The sequence below is a fragment of the Callospermophilus lateralis genome, chromosome 4 (genome assembly GCF_048772815.1).
Source record: "Callospermophilus lateralis isolate mCalLat2 chromosome 4, mCalLat2.hap1, whole genome shotgun sequence".
Lineage (NCBI taxonomy): Eukaryota > Metazoa > Chordata > Mammalia > Rodentia > Sciuridae > Callospermophilus > Callospermophilus lateralis.
Window position 1 is genome coordinate 86,457,671 of NC_135308.1, and position 25,766 is coordinate 86,483,436.

At 36.5% G+C, this 25,766-nt stretch overlaps 1 protein-coding gene across 1 annotated transcript; it reads left to right on the forward strand.

Annotated features, from left to right (window-relative positions):
- The first annotated feature begins 1,866 nt into the window (after positions 1 to 1,866).
- Capza3 (capping actin protein of muscle Z-line subunit alpha 3) lies at positions 1,867 to 2,766 on the forward strand. Its single transcript, XM_076852713.1, has one exon. It carries the CDS (start codon positions 1,867 to 1,869, stop codon positions 2,764 to 2,766), a length of 900 nt encoding a protein of 299 aa, XP_076708828.1.
- The last annotated feature ends 23,000 nt before the right edge of the window (positions 2,767 to 25,766 follow it).

The window sequence follows — 25,766 nt, forward strand, 5'->3', positions numbered from 1 at the left end:
CAAAAATAGTTAAGGAAATTCTCAAAGAAAGTCATTGAATATTTAAAATTCTTAAATATTTTATCTTTCTTCAGTTTACAATAACTTATTTTAATTTTAAAAGATGATGTATTTATGATTAAAGTAAATGACAAGATATGATAAATAATATTTAAAACAAAATTAAAAAGTTACTATTCTGTAATAAAGATATGAAAGGGCATAACAAAAACAAAATACCAGAAATGAAATTATTACTTGGGAAACACATTATAACGCTGTTTTGGGGCATTGCTTGGACTTGACAGGCAGCTGGGCTCCAAGATTCCCTCTCACTTTACTTCCTTCACGTAGAAAGGTGGGAAAAATGATACTTAATCTTATGGAAGGTTTAACATTAAATAAATTCACACTATGTCACTGAACACAGATTTTGCTACTGAGCATTCAAAATACAGTAACAAAGAGTAAATACTATTATAACTTTATTCAAATGTCCAGTTTAATATATGCCTCCAAAGCAACATTCTAGGAACAATCAATAAGGCTTCAAAATACCTTGATAACTATATATTTGGTACAAGGGACAAAAATAAAATAATCTAGTGTACTTATTATATACAGATACACTACAAAAATTAGGACACTTCAATCTGAAAACTAAGGTTAAGATAAAATAATCTAGCAATCTATAAAATCATAATAGCTATAGGTAAATACTGTTCAAAATCCCACTCAATTTCAGATTGTCAGAACCTATGAAAAGTCTTCAAATTGAATAGCCATGTGACAAAATGTGTGTTCTTATAGGACAAGCCACAGGAAAGTGCAGGACAGATAAGGGAAGAAAGCCATAGTTCACACTTAAGTGAGAGACTTCAGTCTGGTACTTTTCTAAAAAGAATGAGAAAAGAGTCAAAGAGGATAAACTAAGAAAAAGACGAGGAAAAAGGAACAGAAAGAACTTTGCAATGGATATCTCGCTTCCATATTTTCATGACTTGTCCTGAAGTTTCTCTTTGCTTAGAAGTCTCTCCTCAGTAGGTGTTGTCACAGGTTCCAAATGTAACTAACTCTGCCTCTCTGTGGAAAAGGAAATTCTTGATACTCATCGGCTGTTGCCACTGTCACCACTTTTCTAGGGAGAAAGCAAAGAACACACAGTGGTTTGTTGCCTTTGTTCTTTGAAACGAACATACTTAAATAGCACGGAAACATCACATAAGACACGGTCACTGCATGATCCTGCCCAACCTTTTGGGTTTCTTACATTCTAACCACAATGTTTATAAATGCCACATCCCTTGCTGTCCGGCACTTTTCTGTTGACTACTGCTATATCTCATTTTATTTTTACCATTTTGTTCAAAGCCTTCAAACCTCTCATCACAATGTGCTTCCTTTGGGTTGGGGCAGCTATTCTAAGGGCCTGAGTAAAAATCAATGCCATTGTGATCCTTGAAGATTGGAACATGCTGTCAAACACTCCCTAGAAACTCTGGGCAGCTTCTCTAGGTCCCTGACAACATACAACGCACATAGACACACACCACTTTTGAAGAAGCCTGTTCAGGAGGCTTAAGTTCTTAAAATCTTCAAAATTGGTATAGCTGGTTGACTGGGCACCACGCTGTCAGGTGACTGTCATTTTTTCTTTTGGTCTGAACACCCATTGTGATGTCATCAAAAGTTCCACACTTCACAAAGAAGCGTGACTTTATGACTTCACTGGGAGACTCAGAGCTTGCCAGCCTGTCTGTTTTCATGGGTGGACATAATGATCTTAAGCTTGAATGATTAACACCTTGATGGGAAACGTGTCCCATGGAATGTTTTCTCATCCTTTGAACACTCATTTCAGAAGCTTTGCTTCTGCTGTAACCAAACATGTCACTTAGCGTTCTAAGTAGGAAAGAGAAAGAAAAAGTAATTCGCAGACTATTAATACAGGCACCTCCAGGGGAATTTGTAAATGCCTTTGATGATCTCTGTCTGCTTATACGTGATGAAAAACTCATGCACCATCAAGGTGAGTGTGCAGGCCACCAACATTGCCAAAAATATTCTGTTCCACTCAGCATCGATGGAAATCCAGTACTCTTATCTCACCACAATGTAATGGGTGACTACCGATTTTTTGACTGTCAAAGCAAACTTTCTTTCAAATTTGACCTGCTTCAAAATCAGTTGAGAGACATCCAAAGTCACGGTATTATTCGGAATGAGACTGAATATCTGAGAACTGTTGTTCTGTGTGCCTTAAAACTCTACGTTAATGACCACTTTCCAACAGGAAACTGCAATGTGCTGAGAAAAACTATCAAAAATAAGGAGTTCTTGATAGCTTGCATCGAGGATCACAATTATGAAACAGGAGACTGCTGGAATGGCCTTTGGAAATCTAAATGGATTTTCCAAGTGAATCCATTTCTAACCCAAGTCACAGGAAGAATTTTCCTGCAAGCTCACTTCTTCAGGTGTGTCAACCTTCATGTCAAAATATCTAAGGACCTGAAAGAAAGCTTGGAAGTAGTTAACCAAGCTCAATTGGCTCTAAGTTTTGCAAGACTTGTGGAAGAGCAAGAGAATAGATTTCAAGCTTCCGTCTTAGACGAATTACAGGAGTTATCCAATGAAGCCCTGAGAAAAATTATACGAAGGGATCTTCCAGTGACCCGCACTCTCATTGACTGGCAGAGGATACTCTCTGACTTGAATCTGGTGATGTATCCTAAGTTAGGATATGTCATTTATTCAAGAAGTGTGTTGTGCAACTGGATAATATAAAGGATTGCTCCTGGTAATTGTCTTGGCCTAACTTGGTGTGTTTCTGGCAAATAGATGTTTTCCTAAAGGTGAGCAATCCCTAGAGATGCCTAGTCCATCCAAGTTCACAGAGGGAAAAGTATAAAAAGTCATTTCACTCAGGCAGTATTCACCAATATGGCAAGAAAGTGTGGAGCAAATGTATTTCACAGTGTTATCTACCATAAAAATAGACATTTAATAGAATATAAAATAGCTTTATAGAAGTGGCACTCTAGAAATGTATGAGTGGCCAGGATTAAGGCTGTGTGTGTGTGTGTGTGTGTGTGTGTGTGTGTGTGTAGAAATGAATTCTTACTGTCTTTGGAACTGAGAAGTTATGCAAATGGACATCACTCTGCAAGTGATTCAATTCAGTCCTAGACCAGCCCTGAAAGCGTAGATTTCAACAAATGACATTAGATTTGGATGTTCCATGTAACCAACTGATGTCAGAAATCTGGTCTAGATAAAGAACTGTTAGTAAACTTGGCTCCACTGCCACTATACTCCCTCCTCCCTCTCCACCCAACCAAGAATTTGGTATTACTCTAAATCCCTGGGCTTGTCTTCTAAATAACATGGTCTTGGAGGTCAACCCAAAAGCCTGACCTCCCAACCTTGTATAGTGGAACCCTTGTGAAATCATCACTGTAAACACTTCTAAGTGCTTACTGCCTAACGTGTCTTCGTCTAAATATTTTTCATATAACCTTTCATCATTAGCCTGGTCCTAGTATTATCTCCATTTTACACAAGAAGAACCTAAGATTTCAACTTGTTTAAGTCATCCAGGCACAAAACATTTTACTCTGTTCAGCTGTTACAATAGAGTATCGTAAACTGGGTAGCTAATAAACAATCAAAATTCATTGCTCTCAGTTCTGGAGGCTGAGAAATCCAAGATTGAGGTGCAAAACAGGTTCATGATCTGCTGAGGGCCTGTTTTCTTTGACAGAGTGAGAGGGAAATGCAGCTTTCTGGGGCTTCTTGCATAAGGGCACTAATCTCTCATGCAGGTTACAAATTTATGACACTCCCAAGGCCTCACCTCCTAATATCATCATCTTGGGAATTAAGTTTCAACATCCAGACCACCGCACATAGTGACAGGCACGAGTGACTCTAGAGCACATGCTCTGGATGTCATGGCTCTTCACAGAGGCCTGTTGCATTAAGAGTAATAAACTCTGCTGGACAGTGATTTAGGCAAGCATTCTACTAACACATACCCCAGAAGATGGGACCTTTCTAGAAGAAATGGTGCTTTCTAGTGAAAACAAGCTTCCTATACTATCACACTACCAACCTTCCCAGAACCATTACCACTTAAAACCTCCTTAAAAGATTATGGGAGAACAGTAGGTAGGCATGCAATTTGGAGGGGGAAAGGGATCTAATTCTACTTAATAAACATTAAAGTAGACAAGATTCTATTCAAGAATTTCTAAAACTCAAGTCTCTTTTCCCTAATTAGTGATTCTTAGAGAATATCAGAATTATCTGGGATGTGTCTTTAAAATTAAAATTACTGGGGCCTATGTTGAGATTCTAAGTTAGTAAGTTGGGAGACATCTCTCTCCCTCCCCATGCCCCCTCTTTTCCTGCATTTAAAGCCCAGGACCTCTTGCAGGTTAGGCAAGCGTTCTACCACTGAGATATGTTTGCATTCCAGGGATGTATACATTTTTAACAAGCATCAGAGACGACTCCAATACAAAGGAAATTGGAACCATGTTTTGAGAAATACTGCCCTATTTTTAAAATAGCGTGTTTTTTTCTTTCTATTTAATTAAAATAACTTCCCACAAAATTATTATCCAGTAAAAGTCATTTCCACTATTCACTGGAGTCACTGCATGGACAAAGACAGGCTTCCATCTGTGAAAAGGGTGAGAAAAAACTTTCTAAAGTAGAAGATAAAATTGGTTTCACAACACTAAAATTGAGACATTGGGTGAATTCTTTAACAAAAATTTGATTGATATCATAGTTATATGTGTAAGTGTTTTCCAGACGGTGCCAGAATAGGACTCAATGGTTTATGAAACATCATCTATACAGACATTGAGTTCCTTCTTCTAAAACACGGTTTCAAAAATAATGTTACTAATATTTCTATATGTAGAAGTCACATGGACAAATTGTGGGAAAGCATTCAAGATATAAGGTATTTTGATCTATTTTCTTCCACCCGATTTTATGGAATTCTTTTAAATATTAAGAATATGCAGCATATAAAATTTGAATCCTTTTTTACATAATGCATGTATCATAAGCTTTCTCTCATGTCATTTAAAACTCCTGAGCACATAAATTATTATGTTGCATTCATGCTATAGATGCACCATAGCATGATAGTCATTTCTCTCTTCAAATGTAATTTTAGTTCTTAACATTTTGTTATTAATTATGCTGTAGTGCACATTTCTTTGTCCACACTATGGATAATTTCCCTTAAGATAAATTCCCTAAAGTTGCATATTGAAAAGACAATGAAGATGTTAATTTTCTTACTACACATTGCCAAATTGTTTTCCAGAAAAATTTTAACAAATTTATAGTCCCTGCAGTCACATTAGAAGAATGTCTATCTCACTAATCTTTATTATATTAAATATCACATTTTTATTTTATCAGCAATGAACCTTAAAACAATACAAAACAAAACAATAGAAAGGTATCCCCTTAACTTAAGCCACATTACCACATGAGACCAAAACCACTACTACGAAGATATTATTTGGTAGTTATTTGATTAACATGGATAATGGCATAGCGGGAAAGTGCACAGTTGCTTCTTGTTTTCTATACTTCCATTTTTTTTCTCTCTCTCTCCCCCCTGCACATACACATGCATGCACATGCACGTGTGTGCGCACACACACACACACACACACACACACACACACCTAAACTATAAATACACATACACCCAAAACACTTCACTTCTTGAGGAGTTAGTGTGGTAGATCATAAAGACAGAATTCTTTTTGTTTTGTTCTAATATCCAGATGTATTTTTCCCCTCAGTCCCAACTGGACTATAAGCTCCATCAGAATGGGACCTTCTCTATCCCCCAGGTACCTAGTCCATTATTATCCGACATATGCAAAGCACTCAAAGGGAGGCAGGAAGACCAGCAAGAAGCGGGAGGGAGGACATTCTTGAACATAAACCATGTCAGGTTTAGCAGGCTTTAAAAGTTTATAAACCACTAATACCAGCTGTTCTGTGCATCCCCCACAGATTCCCACTGCTAATGTTGTTCCCTTACTCCAAAGCAGTGATTTCATTCTGAAGCTGCTATTGGCCTCTCCCTGCTCTGATGAAAACCATCACTCTTTCCTCTAAATGGAAAGAGAGTTCCCTTTCAGTATGTTTAAGAAAATCAAGTATTTCTAAAGTCATCTATTTTTTCAATTTTATGATCCTCTCTCAAAAATTTTTCACCCTTCCTCTTGAGGGCTGGTCCAGAAGGCTAACTGAATGGCCATATCATGTTCTACTCAAAGCAGAGTCCAGAAGGGGCATTATCTTTCAACACTCCCCTACATCAATCTGTGCCCTGGACTCACAGCCGCCTTGTGGTCAAAGCAGACTTCCTCCATTCTTCTTTGCTTGCACCTTCATCCCAAGGTACAAAACCCAACCAGTCCCTTCTCCTGTCATGCAGGTCTGGGAATAATCAAACAAGTAGGGTTCCTGTTTGACTCAGGTTGTTCCAAGGTTTATAAAGGCTCTACACATCATTGACTAAATTTTATAGAATCAACCACTCATCCAATCTTTTGGCCATATTCCTGGTTTATCTCACCTTCTCCTCCACCTTCTTACTATTGCTTACCTCAGGTTGAGGGCCCTTTACTTGGATAATTTCAGCAAGTTCTTATGATTTACCACTATTTGTACAGAATAAGTTTCCATTCTATCTTTTCCTAAATTCTTGTGAAATCTATCTCCACTCTACCTTGGTCACTGCTCTTTGTTTTGATGAGCAATTATTTTTTTTCCATTGACTCCTATAGATTTTTTTAATGATATGCTTTGAAGTTTTTCTTCTCTACTTAAGCTGTACTTCTTCATTATTGCTTCATACAGCAAATGACTTGTTTACTAAGAAGACATAGGTTTTCAAAAATAAGAAAGAAAGAAAAACTCCTACATCTTCCTCTCTTAAAAATATAAAAATACATTCATTTTCTTCTCCAAATAAGAGTATGGCTGGTAATTAATCTATAAGTCTCCTCCTCCTCCTCCTCCTCCTCCTCCTCCTCCTCCTCCTCCTCCTCCTCCTTCTCCTTCTCCTTCTTCTTCCTCTTCTTCTTCTTCCTCCTCCTCCTCCTCCTCCTCCTCTTCTTCCTCTTCCTCTCCTTCTCTTCTCCTTCTCCTTCTCCTTCTCCTTCTCCTTCTCCTTCTCCTTCTCCTTCTCCTTCTCCTTCTCCTTCTCCTTCTAGGTATTGAACCAGGGGCAGGATGCTTAACCACTGATTGCAGCCCTTTTTATATTTTATTTTGAGACAGGGTCTTGCTGAGTTGCTCAGGTCCTTGTTAAGTTGCTGAGGCTGGCTTTAAATTGACAATCTCCTGCCTCAGCCTCCTAAATCACTGAGATTACAGGTGTGTGCCACCAGGCCTGGATACCTTTTGTTGTCCTTGACTCATTTGTCTCAGCCCTTGTTCTCTGTCAGTAAGCATATAGTTCCCACTGTCCTAAAGAAAAAATACCCTCAAAAATTCTCAGGGTCCTTTTTTTATTTTGATGTTAGTGTTAAATTAGTCTTGAGCTTTATTGTAGTGTGAAATCAGTTTAGCATCTCAGAATCTTAAGCTTAGAAGAAACACCAGAGGTAATTTAATCCAACTTCAGTCAAACATAAAAATCCAAAAAAATACCTTTTAAATGTGTTTAAATAAATTAGATGAGCCCCCTTGGGGGTAGAGATTGTGTCTTACTTGTTTTTGAAATCCCAGTGAAATATTTTTTATGTGTAGATGAACACAACACAATGTCTTTATTTTTATGTGGTGCTGAGGATCGCACCCAGTCCCGCCCCATGCTAGGCGAGTGCTCTACTGCTGAGCCACAATCCCAGCTCTCAGGGTCCTTTTACCACCAAAATTTTCAAAAGACTATCATAGTTTTTATTTTTCTCCTTTCTTAGTAATCTTTTTTTCTTAAAGGAATGGATTTACTTAAGAGCATGCATGCTATGTTCTAGGCACTGTACCAAGCAATCCCAATTGCCCCATCAAATTCTTTAAGAATCATACAACTGGGAATTATTTTTTACAGTGTAGAAAACTAAGAATATCCTTAAGTAATGTGGCCAAATTTATACAACTGGGCAAGTGGCAGAATTGGAACTCCAACTCAGGTCTGTCACACCTCAAAATTCACATCCTTCACACTCTCCCTACTGCTCTACCTCTGCCCCTGGCTGCTGGTCCAACAGACCAATTAAAACCCACTTTCAATATTTGTAATATAAAATTATTCATTCCAGTGACCTTCACTCAGTTATCATCCTGAAAATTTATCTTGAAAAACTCATTCCTTCAGTTGAACCCACTCTACGTCTTCGTCTGTCTCATCTAATTCCTTTTATTTCTCTTGTATCCCACTCACCAAGACAGGTGTTTTCAAGACTTTGTTCTCTGTTCTTTTTGTTTGTTTGCTTTTACTTCTATAGAGGTATAATTGATATCTAAAAGCTACACACTTTTAACATATGTATCTCAATGAGCCTGGATATGTGCATAGACTCAGAATGCATAGACAAATGATATGGCACAAAGCATATACACCACCTTGAAAAATGTCCCTGGGTCCTTTTGTGGCATTTTCTGTGAGAAGACTTAACATGAGATATTTCCTGTTAACACATTTTAAACACACAATGCCACCATTGTGGAGCAGACATCTAGAACTTACTCACCTCACATAATAGAAACTTTACACCTATTGAAAATGATTCTCCATTTCTTCATCTGCCCAAGTCCCTAGAACCACCATTCCACTCTGATTCTAAAAGCCTGACCACTTTAGATATCTCAGTGTAAGCACAACCATGGAGCATTTGTCCTTCTGTGAATGGCTTCTTTTATTTAGAGCAATACTATAGGTTCGGTTCATTTATATTGTTGCAAATAGCAGGATCTCATTCTTTTTTAAAGCTGAATAACATTCTATTGTATGGACATGCCATGTTTTCATTATCCATTCCTTCACTGATAGAAATTTAGATTGCTTCCATTTTCTGGATATTGTGAAAAATGTTGCAATGAGCATGGGGGTGCAGATTTTTCTTTAAGATTTTGATTATTATTCCTTTACAGTTATGCAAAGGAAGAATTTCTGGATCACATGATTATTCTATTTTTTTAGGAATATTCATACTATTTCCCATAGTGGCTATACCATTCTACACTCTTACCAGTAATGAATAAGTGTGCCAGTTTCTCTATATCCTCATTACTTGTTCTCTGCTCTTGATTTATATATAATGGCCACCTATATATATAAAGTGATACCTTACTGTGGATTTGATCCTCATTTCCTTGGTTATGAATGCTGTTGGGCACCTTCTCATGTCACCATCAATCACTAAAGTTTAAGAAAGTACCCATTTTTCATATTTACCAAGTGCACTATAAATGGAAAACTCTAGTACACATGGCCTATTACTAACTAGTTCCTCAAGGCTACTTTTGTTTGTTGTTTGTTTCATAGCATATGCATTTTTTTCTCTTTCCTTTTGGTTTCCAAACATATTTTTTCTATCACTGTACTTTTCCCAAGCACTATATTCTAAGAACAACCATGACCAGACTCTTCCAGAACAGCTTTGCATAAACACACCTCCTCCTGGTCAACTTAACCTCAGAAATATCCCATCGCGGCACTGCTTCCCCTGAGGCCCCCCTCCTCCCCGTGCTCACAAGCCTAGTTCACTCAGGCACCTTAGTGAAAACAGGACTTCTGCTAAAGAATTGTTCAGAGGACTCCAATCAACTTGACTTTGGGCTTCAGACAGTTTCAAAATCACCTCCTAGTCCAAGACATCTGACATTTCCAGATGCAAACAACACCTTTTGCCCCTCTCTCCTTCAAGCAAATTACTCTTCTGCTCTTGAAAGCAGAATTTGTCATTAACCCAAGGTCAAAACTGTAGGCATTCTTAACTTTCCCTATTTCCTAAAATCCAATTTGTGGATTAATCCTTTTGTTTCTGTCTCTACAAGTACTTATGAATTCCCTTTCCTATTAATAATCTTTGTTACTTCTTATCAAGTTTTCTAACTGTTGTACCTTCACTTCTTATTCTATGAAGTTCTTCCAAATTGATTTTCATACATCTCAGTTGATTACCCACTGATGCTACATCTTGTTTTTTCAAAATTGTTTTTATTTTTTTAAAATACATGACAGCAGAATGCATCACAATTCTTATTACACATATAGAACAATTTTTTATACCTCTGTTTGTCTATAAAGTATGTTCACATCAATTCATGTTTTATATATGTACTTTGGATAATGATGTCTATCACATTCCACCATCCTTGCTAATCCCCTGCCCCCTCTCTTTCCCTCCCATCTCTCTTCCTTATCTAGACTGATGCTACATCTTGATCAAACACTTTTTTAAAAAAATACTCACTCCCTAGTTTAGCATTCCATGGTGCTCTGTGATCTGAGCACCCCTAGCATTCCATGTGCCTACTTTGGCTAAACTGGACTTCCAGTGCCTTTTCCAAGAAGCCTGTTCTAATTGCCTCACCAGAAGTGCTCTCTACATTCTCTGAAGGTGAACACTTTTTATCTCCACTTCTGCCTTGGTACTTGTTCACAATAGTTTGAATATTAAATGTGTTCTGCTTTTCATAAGGAGACAAAAGGAGGAAATTTTTTTCATGCACATGCAATACAGTGGAAATCTATAAAACTTGGAGTCAGAATACCTAAGTTCAAGTCCTTATTCTACCAATTAATACTTTTTAAACATTAGACATGGTTAAAATATATGACTTCTTTGATATCCATTGTTCTGTCTGTTAAATGGAGAGGATTTTTGGAACATGGAGGCAATAAGTTGTAAGGTACTTTTCCAGTTGTAAACTGCAGCACCTAGCATGGAATTTTTTGTGAGCAATAAATGGTTGATGGATGAATTAATGTCCCAAAGAAAAGAACTCCCCAAGTTCTCCACCTTTCAATATTCTAATTTACAGATGCCTCTGAGTTGGCAGCATAGCTTTGTATTTTAAAGGTCTTTCATAGTGCCTGGTATGTACTCAGAACATATTCCCTTACTCTATTTTCCTGACAATTCGCTCTTAAAGTCTTATTAATGCCAAGTAGACCTAGATTCCTTAGGGAATTGACAATGAAAAGGTTTGTCTTCCAAATTTAATAAATCTGGGTCGCAACTGGAAACAGGTGACAAATTGGATAAACAAAAGAAGGAATAAGAAGATTGTCTGTATAACCAATGTGATCCTGCACGTGGAAAAATAAGATTACGTACCCCATTTGAATCAAATGTATGATATGTCAAGATCATTGTAATGTTTTGAGCAACTAAAAAAAAAAAGAAGATTGTCAACAAAATGTGGAAACACAAGAAACAGAAGTAACATGCAAGCAATTCCTGTCTTTAGGTCAAGTGAGGGAGTGACCACCAGAACCTGGAAGGAGGAGTGTTTATGTTGTTACTATAGGAAGAGTCTGCAACCTTCTGTGGAGGACACTGAGTCTGAGGGACAGTGTATGAATGCTGTCTTCCCTTCTCTGAGACTTCATCAGAGAGCCTGCATGGCTAACCCAATCAGAAAACAGAAAGCAAGGGATCCCAATAACACAGTTCATATACATCAGCCTCTCCAGGTCAACAGCAGGATGGGGAAGGGAAGAAAGGTATCCTGGAAGGGCAAGTGAAAGACACCAGACTTGGATTGATCTCAAAGTGATTTCTGACACCATATAGTGCTTTACAGTACAGAGATGAATATCTGGCATTCACTAAGTATATTTTATCCTTTTGATAATTTAGAAATGTCATTAGTTTAAATAAATAAATACATTTCTTAACACTACGTAATAGATGAGTTTGGCAGCTTTTTCACATATTTCAGCAAATTTTAACTCTCCTGAAAAAGACAACCTCTTCTAGATTATAAATGCAACAGCTTTCCTGAATTAATTTTGTTATATAAATACAATTCTTACCATAGTGTTCTTATCTCCCTAGTCACTTTTTATTCTTATTTTAGAATATGTAAAGTGCCCTCGCTTTGCAAACACCAAGCTCAGTCTCCAAACTCATCTGAATAAAGTAGAATTTATGTTGTGAATAGGATTTACTAATTGGACAGATTTATCTCTTCTGTTCCCCAAGAATGTGGTCTGTGGCCCTAATGACATGCAAATGCAGTCCTGGCATGAGAGAGTGAGTTAACTTATTGGTATGTAACACTGCTCTCTTATCAGACCTGGGAAAACCACTCAACTGGACAACCAATAGGCTGATCTTAGCACTGCAATTTGCAAACATAGTGATTGAGAAGTTTCAAGGAGAGCTTATTGCTGACGAAAGGAGAAATCCCAGGATTACTGTGTTTTTTAGCAGGAATACCTAAACAGTATCCCAATGAGTCTTTATGGCTGTACTACCTACATTGACTTCAGTCCTTTTTATACCTCAATCTTGAACAGTCTTCTTTTACAAGGAATTTCCCTTTTCTTTGGTTGTCTCCTTATGACTGATTTTATTCTTACCTTGGAAATTCATGTTCCAGTCTTTGGCTGGTGAATCACTTGTAAGTTTGGAAATAGTTTGAAGAGGTTCATGGATTTTTTTTTGTTGTATGGATTTTTGACTAAAAGACTGTAACCATCATACATCTTTATTTCTTCATTTATAGTTTGGAGAACTGAAACAAGGCCAAGAGAATTTCAGTGGTTTTTAAAAGCCATTTTAATTGATACTACTTTCCAGTCTAGTGTGATTTTCACATTTTGTTCAGTTTTCCCAATTATTTCTAAGCCCACAGGACAGATCTTACGAGAAAAATATATACGAGGGGCTGGGCACAAAGGCAAGCTTGAGCAACACCTAATTCAGAGAGGGTGCTTGGAAAGACCACCCGCATTTCTATCACAGTGAAGCATTCTAGATGTTCATGATGAGAGAGGTGGATTTTTTCCCATGTTTTTTATTGGTGTATCATAGTTGTATATACTAAAGGGATTTGTTGTTACATATTCATACGTGCACACACTATAACAATATAATTTGGCCAACATCATTCCCAGCACTTCCCCCTTCCCTCCCTGCCTCCTACATTGTGATCCCTTTCCTCTACTGATCTCCCTTTGATTTTCATGAAATCCCAGCTTCTGCCTTTCTTGTTTCCTCTCTAGCTCCTACATATGTGAGAAAATAGGATACTTGACCTTCTGAGTTTGGCTTATTTTGCTTAACATAATGGTCTCTGGCTCCACCCCGTTTTCCTGCAAAATAAGTGGATTATATGTCAATTTTATTTCCTGTTTACCCTCTGATAATTGAATGGGCTTTTTCTTAAAAAATAAAAAGTCTCAAAAGCTCCATTCTCATTGGTATTGCTAAGTTGCCTAAAAATAGATGGTACTCAAAAAGGAAATAATCTATAAAATTACTTAGTAAATCAGGTTAACTCTAGTAACTGTTATAACTTTTAACAGATCTTTTTAAAAATATATTTATGTGGTTGAAAATGATAAAATTATGTTGGTCTTGATTTGAAAGCTATAAAGAAAAAAAAATAAATCTTAATATTTCTTCTACTGATACACGCATGATACACAAAGCAACTCAAGGACAAAATCCTACTAGGAAAAAGGGCCAGGCATATAAACACAACTTAAGGAACAGAAAATCCAAAAGACCTATGGAAAAAAAGCATGTAAGATCATCAGAGAAATGAAATTGAAAATGAAAATTACCATTAGTTTTACATTACACTTATAAAAAAAAATTTAAAAAAAAACAATGTTAGAAGCTGGTTTAGGTAAACTGCAGAGTGTATACATGTGTATAGAAACTATCATGTTGGTAGTGGAAAGAATATAGTATTAGGCAAATAAAACACAAACATGCCATATGACTTAGCAATTCTACTTCTGAGTTTATTTCCTTCCAAACTTTTCACACACATCTGAAAGGAAACATATACAAAGATATTCACTGCAATGTTGTTTGTGGTAGTAAGAAGTTAGGTGCAATTTGGAAGTCCATCACTGATGAATGAAAGAGAAAGTTGAAGATGTACCCCAAAAAGTACCACAGACAGCTGGAAGAGATAGGGCAATAGACACAAGGCCACAAGGTGGATTTTAAGAACTCAGAGCTAGTAACAGCAATACACATACTATTTATATTACAATAACAATTGCAAAAATTAAAGAGATGCTCACAAAAAAAATGGACATTTTACAAGAACATTTGTTTTAAAAAAATACACATTGAAAGTATTAGAATAATTGTTTCGTACAGGAGAAGAGAAAGGAAAAGTTCTCTGCGGATAAAAAGAAAATAGATACATGAATGAATAGATAACTAAAACAAGAGAAGCAAGAAAACACATCAAAATAAACAACTGGAACCATGAAAACAGGAAACAAAAGGAGAAACAAAGAGAAGTAAAATTTGTTTTTCTTATTCAAAGTAGCATGAACTTACTGCTCTCAAAAATGAACTGAAATATCAACTACACAGTCCCCCTCAGCTTCCCTCACATGCCATCTCAACCTCATGCAATGATCAGCGGCCTGCAGCAGTAAGACCAAGGCTGCAGGCTAGGCAAGGGCATACCTTCCTAAAGTAAGAAACAGTACTGATGTGTGTGAGGTTGGATTTCAAGATAAGCACAAACTAGAAGGAAGAAAAAAAAAAGTTTACCTGTTTTTGCCTAAGGGGTGCTTGGAAATGGTGAATTTGGCTTTGTATGCTACCAATGCATTGACTAGGAGACATCAAAAGACACCAGGACTTGTAAGGGATATAGAGTCCTAAAACTGGTGAATTGTAAACTGCATGTATTTCTCACTAAGTCCAGAGATAATAAAAGCCTGACCATAAAGATATAGCATAGTTTCATTTTGACTCACTCAAAATCGTAACAAATTTTTGTTTGATAAAACTGCTTCATGAAAGATTACATAAATTTCCTGCTTCTCCAATTTCCCCCACTCTAATCTTCAACTTTGTTCATGTCTAGATTTTTGCCTCACCTACTTTCTTGATGGTGAAGAAAATCAGAAGAAAGAAGTTGCTGAACTATTCAGTTTTTAATTTGTACTTATTATAGTTCAATGAGTATGTCAGAAAAAGCAGAGCTACAAAGATAAAATCCATTCCTCTTTAAACTGAGTGCTGCATTAGTAAGAATTTTGCTATAAAATGATTAGTGATATTTTTCTGGGAAATGACAGTATAACAGAAAATGAGTTGACACTTTTCAAATAGGTATTGGAGATGCTTTGGTGCCCTTGACACACAATCATAACTATTCTCAGGATGCCCTGGAGTTTCTAGCACAAAGAACAGATACTACAAGACTTAATATAAGACAGCCAATTTACATCTACCCCAAGATATGTGATTCTGTGGGATACAGCGCCTTTCTACAGTTTATACTATAGCAGTAGAAAATATTATGGGCATCATTAAAGCCAAATTGAAAATATATACAATGACATTTTAAGCACATAACTAAAATATAGCTCTTATACACTGAAGCCAGAAAGTATTTGGAATGGCCAAGTTGAGAACAAATTTCATGGAATCAATAGAATATAAGAGATTCCCTCCCAACTATTTGCTGTTCATCTAAATCCAGAGTTATAAATCTAGGTATGCTGTCTGTCAAATAAAACTATTCCCCTCTTCCATTCCCACGCTTTCTCCTGGTGAAGCAACCATGGAAAAGCCTCAAATGATGCCAACAGTAACCTCTTCCCAAAAGTCTACAGAACATGGGAACATCCAAATCAAGCTGACTTCATTTACCATTAGTGGAGCAAAATATAAACCTTAACCCATACTGTTTTATAGCATTAGACTTATGACTTTACAAGTTTACTGTCCATCAATTTCTACAAGTCCTTGTCCTGAAAACACACCTGTATCAGGAATTTTAAAAACAATACAGAGATGATTCCCAAAGATGAATTCTTTGCAGGAACTCAAAATCTTGATGGTATAATGCTAAAGTAACAGAGGAACATGTCTATGTTAAATAACTAGTGTCCTTATAAAGATTTTTTGTTATTTATTTGCTACTGGGGATTGAACCCAAGGGTGTTTTACCACTGAGCTGCATACATTCCCAGTTCTTTTTAATTTTTTTTTATTATTTGAGATAGGGTATTGCCAAGTAACTGAGGCTGGTCTAGAACTTGGGATCCTCCTGCATGTGCCTCCATGCCTGGCTAAGTTATTGTAATTTAAAGATGAAACTTCAGGTGTTGTCTTGTTTTTTTACACTTGGGGATGGTAATTTTTACTGATGGTAATTTTTAATTGCATTTTGCTGCTATCAATAAAAAAGAATGGAAAAGGAACTTTCTCCTTCATGGGAAGCTGGAATCCCTTGTTCTACATTAAAGGTTTCTTCTGATTCATATACAGAGGAAGTGGATGAAATTGGCTTTTCCCAGAATGGCAGGAGATGACAGATTCTGTGTTTGAAAGGTAGAGATAAATGAAGTTAGTGGAAATCTGGCAGAGATATCCAAATGGTTCCTACCACAAGCCACAAAATGTCAGATCACTGAGAGGGTGGCTTGTGCAGCAAAGGGAGGATTACTCCCAACTCCAAGTGTGTGATTGAACTTGTACAGTCTACTTTGCCTGCATTTAAATGTCATAAATCTATTCATAAATATTTCATGAAAACAAGTTAAGGTCTGGTTTACAAGAAATCTGGTTCTAAAAAAAGCTCTTGCAATGACTTTTTCTATGAACTCCTTGACAGCTTACTTTCTATGTTTCAGTCTTATGGAAAGACATAACATTTATTTATTCAGTTAATATTTATTGTGTTCATTCTTTATGCCAACCCCTATATTAGGCACTAGGAGCACAAAAAGAAACAGGACACTCTTCCTGTTTCTGAGTAGGTCCCAGCTGAACAAGGAATACTGGCAGGAAAAGAACTACTTATATACCAGTCACTACAGGAAAACAGGAGAGTAACAGATTCTCCCTGGGGAAGTTATAGAAGGCTTCTATGGAGGATGTTGCCACCACCTGCACCCCAAGTATGGGGCTGGAGCTGTACTCCTCTAGCTGCCTGGAATTGGAAGCTGCTCCAGACTAGCGCAAAATGTCTGGCCACAACCACACCCACTTCCCAAGGGCAGTCCATGTGCACAGATTGATCCACACTGGGAGACCCAGCTCCCTGCAGCATCTCGGCTATAGCACCCCAGCTCCCAAGTTTCCAGTAGTGCTGGCTGGGGCCTGTCTTATGAGGGTATCTATAATTCACTTTCTTCACCTCTTTTTTTCTTGCAGTACTGGGGATTAAACCCAGAGGCACTCTACCATTGTGTGATTCTCAGCCCCTTTTTAATTTTATTTTATTTATTTTTTTTATTTTGAGACAGGTCCTCCTTAAATTGCCCAGGCTGACAATGAATTTGTGATCCTTCCGCCTTTTGGAGTAGCTGGGATTACAGGGTGGCCCACCACACCTTGCTTCACCTTCTCCCTTTTAACTCTTTTCAGAAAGAGGTGGATAGTAAATGTTAAATGCCACACAAGGTCAATCTCTGTTGGGTATCCCCTCCCCCCCACACACACACATTAAAAATGTAAAAACCATTCTTACTTAGCTCAGGATCACATACAAACATCCATGGACCATATTTGGTTTGTTAAACTCTGCTCCACCAAAACCAGCTTTCCTCAACAGCTCCCCACGGGTATGGATCCCAAGATTACTCCCCAGAAAACATCCTGCAAGAAAATATATCTCAGAGTCTGCTTCCTGGGGAACCTGATTATGATGAAAAAAAGCCATAGGGGCCAAAATATTTAACAAGAGTTTTCTGGACCAGGGTAGTGACAATGTTAAACTTTACCTAAACCTGTGGTCCTAGAGAATGGAGATAGTTAATCTTTCTTACCTTTTGTTTTCTAAAATCCCTCTCCCCTTGTGTGTCCTGGAAAAGGGCTAATTGCAAAGAACCATATACTCTGATATAAACAAGACTCAAGGTCTACCCTGCCTCCTAACTCCCGTAAGACTCACAGATGGCTCCCTCATTTATGTGTGACAAGACCAGACACTGACTCTGAAAATTCCCATCCTTTATCTCATAAATGATTAACCGAACTGTTTATCCCCCCAAAACTAGCTTGACTGAGGGATAAACTCTTCTTGCTCATCTAACTGACCGAGCCTCCCTCTGATTACAAAAACAACCCCAGCTGCAAAATCATCCTATCTATGGCTTGTCTACTCCTCCCTATAAAATTTAAGGCAAAACCACCCTGCCAAAACATTCTGATCTCAAATCTTGGTGCACTCCCTATTGCAACACTTCCTTACTTGTTCTGGGTTTTGCCTTTAACAGTGAAGATATGACTGCAAGCAGAAGAAACATGCACAAAGGCACTCAAGTACAACAGGACCAGATATGGTCAAGAGACTAGGAGTTTGAGATGGTGGGAATTTAGAGCACAGCTAGAGGATTATGAAGGAGTGGCTTGAAGGACCTAATATACTAAACCAAGTATTCACTCTGCTGCAATGTTGTGAAGCTCCTGATGGCCTTTGTAAAGTCCTCTCTTGAAAACAAAGTGGCTTGACCTCTAGCCAGGGATGAATAGTTCCTGCAAGAAAGAATAAACAAACAAAAACCTTTAGAAGTTTTCACCAAAAGAACATGGTCCCTTAAGGCAGGGATCTTCAGCTGTCAAATCCCTAAGATTCTCAAAAGAATTTATCTATTTTACATTTTTAAGTAGATGTTTAAAGTTTTTCCTTAAAAGTTTAAAAGGGGGCTGGGGATGTGGCTTAAGTGGTAGCGCGCTCGCCTGGCAAGCGTGTGGCCCGGGTTCGATTCTCAGCACCACGTACAAACAAAGATGTTGTGTCCGCCGATAACTAAAAAATAAATATCAAAAAAATTCTCTCTCTCTCTCTCTCTCTCTCTCTCTCTCTCTCTCTCTCTCTCTCCTCTCTCACTCTCTCTTTAAAAAAAAAAAAAAGTTTAAAAGGTGGGTAAATGTCAGACACATTGTAGATGTTTACATTTTTATAAATCATTCAAGTTTTAAAATATATCCAGTAGACTCTAAGTACCATACATGTGTCCATTCAAAAAAATAACTGAAGATTTTTCTGATTTTATATAATTCCTTTATCTTCTTGGATTTCTTAATCTCATTTCACCAACAAATTTTGTCTTAATATATTTTAAGCTTGAAAGTTTTAGTGATTATTCCATGGACTATTTTGCTACCAAAAAAAAAAAAAGGTGTATAATATTTTTTCTGTATGATCAAGATCTAAGAGTTTTTAAGTTGCTTTCTTCTATAATCAACAATTCGAAACTATATAAATTATATGAAATAAATATATTACAAATTTGATGTTATGTTTAAAGGTAAAAACACAACTTGTTAGAAATGTGCCTCAGTGATAAGGATTAAGCTAATTTATTTTCCATTAGTTTATGCATCTCTGAATGAATACGTCTCATTGCTAAAGAGTGTTCACCATCAAATCTATTTTTATTTTTACTCTACTGATATAAGCAATGAGAAACTTTGGCCAGTTAATAAGTGAATGGGATGAAAATAAATTTCTTATGACAATGTAGTCAGTTCTCTAAATTCTACTGAATTTTATACAAAAAAATCAGAGTAATATACTTATGAAAAAATATTTTTAACAGTATATCAATTGACAGCTTGTTAAGTAGACCTTCCATTGTATTGAAAGCAAAGAATTAAAACCCAACTCATTAGCAAAGGGCTTTGTTTTTCCATCTTAGCTTCTGGAAAGAGGAATACAAAGAGCATCAAAACTCATTAGTGACCAGAAGGACATCTGGAACATTAGAAAGCATATCATTTATGACAGGGAGGAGAAATTAAAATATTAAATTCAGTCCTTAAATTTAAAATATGTCAAAATCCAAGGTTAATTCATTTAATTAGTGGAAAAATGCACCATATAACCCAATTAAGGAAAACCGAACCTTTTGGTTAAACCCATTAGCCACATCTGGAAAATAAATCAAACCTTTTGAAGTTTTACTTACAATGTAAATGTTACTACACATTTTTAGAAATACAAAAATCACTGTGAGATAAATTAGGAATCAGATCTTATACATTACTAAAAGCCATCAAAACTAAAAGTTTTCATAGATAACATAATGTGATTTATCCATTTGCTTATAAGTTGAAAACATAATGAAATGCCATATATGCAAAATTGTACAAATTATGAATTATTTATAAACTTAGAAGCATAAACCCAGGAATTGTATCTCTTTGGTTAGTTAAGTATATGTGCATGTATTAAACTCGGATGTTCAGCCTTTGTATAAATTCAAAAACTATGTACACAACATAGTAAATAAATTCATAATCAAAATCCCTTATATATTTCTTGAAAGAAATGATATGTACTACTAAAAATTACTTAGTCTCGCAGTTAGCATACAGTTACATTTTTTGCTAGGCAATAGAAAATATTAAATATTTTATAGGTGAAACAAGATTAGGTTGACAGAAATCAGGGCAAATATTTTATAAAATGATTTGAGAAAACAAGTGTAAGCACTTTAGGAAATGATGAACTCCAATCTGAAAGAAATCATGTAAAATGTTGAGTTTCAGTTTTAAGTGCCTTATAAAAAAAAAATTACATAGTCCCAAATTTCCAGTTTTATGTAAAAGAATCAGCAATCTAATTTTTACTCCTTTGACTCTTCATCTTGAGCTAATAACACAGCTGGAGCGGGACTGCTAGAAACAACTGAAAAGAATTGCTTACCTTTAACTGGAAATTTCTCAAGGCGCTTTCTCAAGAATGTCTCATTCTTCTACAGTACTCAAAGCAAGAGGTGCAAGCACCCTGTTATTCCACTCCACGGTATGTCTGAATTCAGAGCATGGACAGCACTCAACCAACACTCAAATGCCCTTTTCTGAGCACCCTTGAACTTTTCACACCCTGGGAAAAATGCACCTTAGTCAGATGAGTTTTGGATAAGGGGTATGTCATTTTATAGAGTGAAAGCTATTATGAAAAGAAAGGTAGCAAAAGAGAACCTCCTTGGATGTGCAGAAGAGTGCTTAGCAGATGTGCTTCAGGAAAAGTAGCATCTATGGGAACTGAGAAAACTGCCCCTCTCTCTTCTTCACAAACTTCCAAAGGTATTTACAGTCCAGTCAGAAGACTGCTGCCATTAGGCATGCACAGTGTAGTTCTCAAGAGAAAGCTCAGAATAAGGAAGTGAACAAGGTTTCTGTGTCTTACTCTATGTCACAAGAGATTCTATACACATGCCTCTGTAATATTTCTATTATAGAAGGAGTTGACCTCTTTATGTCACCCTAAAAAAGGGAAAAAGCCTAACTGGGGATCATTACTTGGTCACTTCAGTATAAACAAGAGCGTCATATCTATCCCAAATTAAAAGTGACCCATCTGTCCCTGGGAGCTAGCTCCTAAAACAGGAGTGGGAGTAGGCAATGGTGGAAGGAGGTTCGACTGCCTGGGGGAGGGCTACAGGGGCCGGCAGCCTGGGCATCATTGCTTAATCCCCTGAAATAACTGCAGGAAGAAAAATTCCCATTGTAGAGCTGACAAAGTGGCATAAGCAATCTGTGTTTTTTACTTAATATTTTTGACAGGAAAATAAAAAGAACTTTAATGAAAAAATCTTAAGGTTGATGTCTACTTCTTCAACATCTGATCATTTCACTAACAGACATACAAAGGGAGACATTCATTCATTTAGGGCATATGAATTAGAAAGAAATCTGTCTTTTAGCTCAAGTTATCTAAATTAGGTAATGTATAATTTTGTATTTTAAGAATTATTGTCTATATTTGTAGTAAAATAAAATATGAAACGTACAAAGAATGAAGAAAGGGATTCGTTTTTCAAAGCTGGAATATTTGTGTATGCTTCACAGTTATGATGATAAAAAATAAGGAAAGTCATTCTACAGAAAACCTGGTAGAAAAACTACTTGGGTGCTTTAATTTCCATATTAAAAATTAATCTTGCAATATTTTATACAAAATCTTATAATTGGTTCTATAGTTAATTAAAATTTCATTAGTGAACAGATAGGAAAAGCACAGCATATTTGAAGTATTTATTATTCCTTCTTGGATTGCTAATGAATTAAAGCCTCAAGTGCATCTGTATTAAAGTCACCTTCCTGCTCATTTATCTACATACTCAGAAAGTAATATGTTGAAACCAAGACGGCTTTGTATATTTGGTACTATTATTTTCCCTAACGAAATCATGAATGTAAATTTATTCAGTGGTACTTTCTGAAAAATTAACTACTGTTGCAGCTAACATAGTCTTTTCCAGTCCAGTTACTTAAGTAATTAAGATTCTATTTGAAGTTCATTTTCATTTAGGCATATTATAACTTTTGCCAACATTTTTCTCCTCACCCAAAGGTCGGTGTAAAGTCACATCAACAGCATTTTTAAATGTTCTGATTTGTAGATTCTTCATGGAATAAGATACTCTTTCACCCTCTGGAGTCTGGTTCATATTCCTTAACCTATTTAAATAGAACTAAAAGGAGCCAACCATTGAAAGCAATATCAGTGTTTTTTAAAAATACTTGATATATTTGTTAATTGCAAATGTTCTACTACAAAATTAATTAAATCACCTACAAAGTAAAATGCATAGATTTATTTTTATTAGTAGTGAATTTTATTAAGATCTGTTTCTGTATCAAGAAAACCATAAAAACATTCTTTAAGGGCTTAAAATATTTCCTGTTGTGAAAAATTTCTCACTGTTAATTAATTAAAAGCCAATTGAATAATATTATTATAATTATGAGCATTTAAGCAGACTTACTGCTCAAAACATAGCAAGGTGAATTTTTCCACCTGAAGCAAAAATAAGACTTTTTGATAGGGGTTATGCAGTTTTTTAAATTCCAATTTACACAAACACACACACACACACACACACACACACTACGTAGTGGTCAAATCCTAGATTCATTTAAGAGTGAGAAGAGAAAGGAAGAAGGAGGCTCTAACCCCACTAGCCTATTATCAAACGAACTATGTGAAATTGCTGTTATTTGAAATTGCAGAATTGGCAATTTCTTACAGTTCAGCCTATAAAAAGGAGTTGTTTTATTTTGTTTTGTTGGATTGGAGGGGTGTTTGGGGTGCTGGGGATTAAACCCAAGGCTTCACATTGTTCTGCAGTGAGCCATATTCCCAAGCCTGGAACCCATTTCTAATCCATTTTCATAGTTTTTCTATACCACATTCCCCACAGAGAACCTCTGTAGAGGGGTCTGCACTGCTTCTCCTGAGGAGTAGCAGGGGCTCTGCCAGGTGAAGAGGAATCTTGTGGAGGTTTCTACAACTGTCATTGTTTCAACCAGATAAGCTGTTATGATCCTTTTTATATTAAAGGCTCCCAGTAAAACATTATTTAAAAGAGAATTCATGTCTAAAAAATAATTTTGAAAAATCATAGGTATATTCCAACACCACAAAAATATATTGAAATCATAGTATGTCATCCAATACGCTTAACTTAGAGTAGATGCTAAGGCCCAGAGAGATTAAGTGCTTTCCCCAGGGCCACAGTGTGACTCCTCAGCAGTCACAACAGAACCCAACTTCCTTCAAGTCTCATGCTCTCTTCTATATATCATTAAATAATATTATTACCTCGTGGTTATGTGACCCAAGCCCTCCATTTTCTAGGTTATGACTTCCAGCTTTTCCACATCTGTTCATGAGCTCCGTTCTCCGGGCACCTCACCGTCTTTCTCCCTTCTACTGACATCCCATTTTTCAAGTTTCTTCCTAATAAAAGTGACCCAGAATTGAACCTGATGGATTTTGACCAGTTCCAAATACAGTAGAACCACAGCCCATTTGTTCTAGATGCATAGTTATGTTTTCAAATGTTTTATGGTAGAAATACAGATGCCAGCTGCTACTCTCAAGGCTCTCCCCAAGCTTCTGCTACTTGAAGAACTAAAGAGAAAAAAAAAAAAAAACTATGAAATGTCACCTCATAGGCACACAAAGAAAACTTCTGTGAGAGTGAAATGGAGCATTTGGGGTAGAAAAATGGAAGTTTATCATAACGAGTCTCTCTAGGGGGTACCATTCACCTGCCGTAAGGCACAGTTGACCAAGCAGTTCAAAAGATGGAACTAGCAATTTCCTTAAAGGAAGAAGACTTCTTTTGTTCAGTACTTGTGAGAAAACACCTTTATGGGAATAAAGTACCATCTTTAACTAAGCGGACTATTCTCAGAATGGAGGACAATTATAGGATGTGTGGGTTAGATAGGTGATGGAGAAGACTCCTGCCTCTCAAACTCACCCCTTTTGTGAGAACATGCTTTGTAAGTTCTCATGTCAATATTTTATATGTAAATCAAGGTCAGGGAGGAACGAAGGAAACTATTCGCAAACACAAAATACTAATGACATTACATATGAAAATGCAGCTATTGTATAAAATTTGGAGTAGAATGTATTCAAATATAAACAAATAAATAATGGAGTATCCAAGAGATCCAATTCTCTGTAAAAGGACAAAAGATTATTGTAAGACCTGAAGAGCCTAAATAATTTATCCGTAAGGTCAAAGAACACTTATTACACAATCTGTGATGACATATCTAAACTTTTAACTATCTGTATTTTATTTTACTAATTTCTGTGAATTTGAGATCTAGCTAATATTTTTCTCCTCCACCAAGAGTACCAATGCCATTTGGGTAATGATTCTGGCCTCCCATTAATTTGTAGACATTTTTAAGCTATATTAAATTCCTACACATATATGTTTTCATTTCATTTTTTCTGTTTTCCTTCCCATAAATTCTCATCACTTGTTTTTAAAAATGATGCATTAGGACATCATAATAATTCTTCTTTGTCAAAGGTCTTGACCATATTTATGTGGTGATTATTCTCCAGATTAATTTTAGAATTTTTGTTGGAAGTTATTTTGCAATCTGATTGGAAAACTGTTAAACCTATCATTGAGTTTGGGGCAGATTAACAGCCACTCCAACATTTTTTAGTGTTATTAATTTTCGAGACACTGTGCTAAAAGTTTTTTAAATACATGATTTAATATATTTACAAGAACCCTAGAAAGTATCATTATCATCAGTAACATAAGTTAAGTATTAAAACTGAGTTTGGAGAATTTTAAGCAGCAGTAAGTGGAGGAGTTAAAAGCTCAGCCTGGGTAAGTCTGGTGTCAAGCCCATGATCATAATAACTATTATATACTACCTATGTTCATTAGCTTTCCTTTGCTGGAATAAAATACCTGAGAAAATCAACTTAAAGGAGAAAAGATTTATTTTGGTTTATAGTTTTGGAGATCTCAGTCCATGGTTGGTTGACAGGTTGCTTTGGGTCTTGGGATAGCACAGTATATCATGGCAGGGGGCATTTGGTGGAACAAATCTGCCTCACCTCATGGTAGCCAGAAAGCAAAAAGAGAGTATAATCCCTTCAGGGGCATGCCCCCAGTGACCAAACTTCCTTCCACCAGACCCCACCTCCTGTGCTGAGAGCCATAGCCAAATAGGAATGACGCATTGCAATTTCCTTGTCAGCCTACCCAATGTTGCTTAGAGGAAGGACTCTCCATTGTGGAAATGGGCTTGCCTTGGACCCAGGTCATTTGCAGTGACATTGCATGAATGTTT

Coding starts and splice junctions, on each gene's coding strand:
- Capza3 (XM_076852713.1), top strand. CDS start 1,867: ATGTCACTTAGCGTTCTAAGTAGGAAAGAGAAAGAAAAAGTAATTCGC.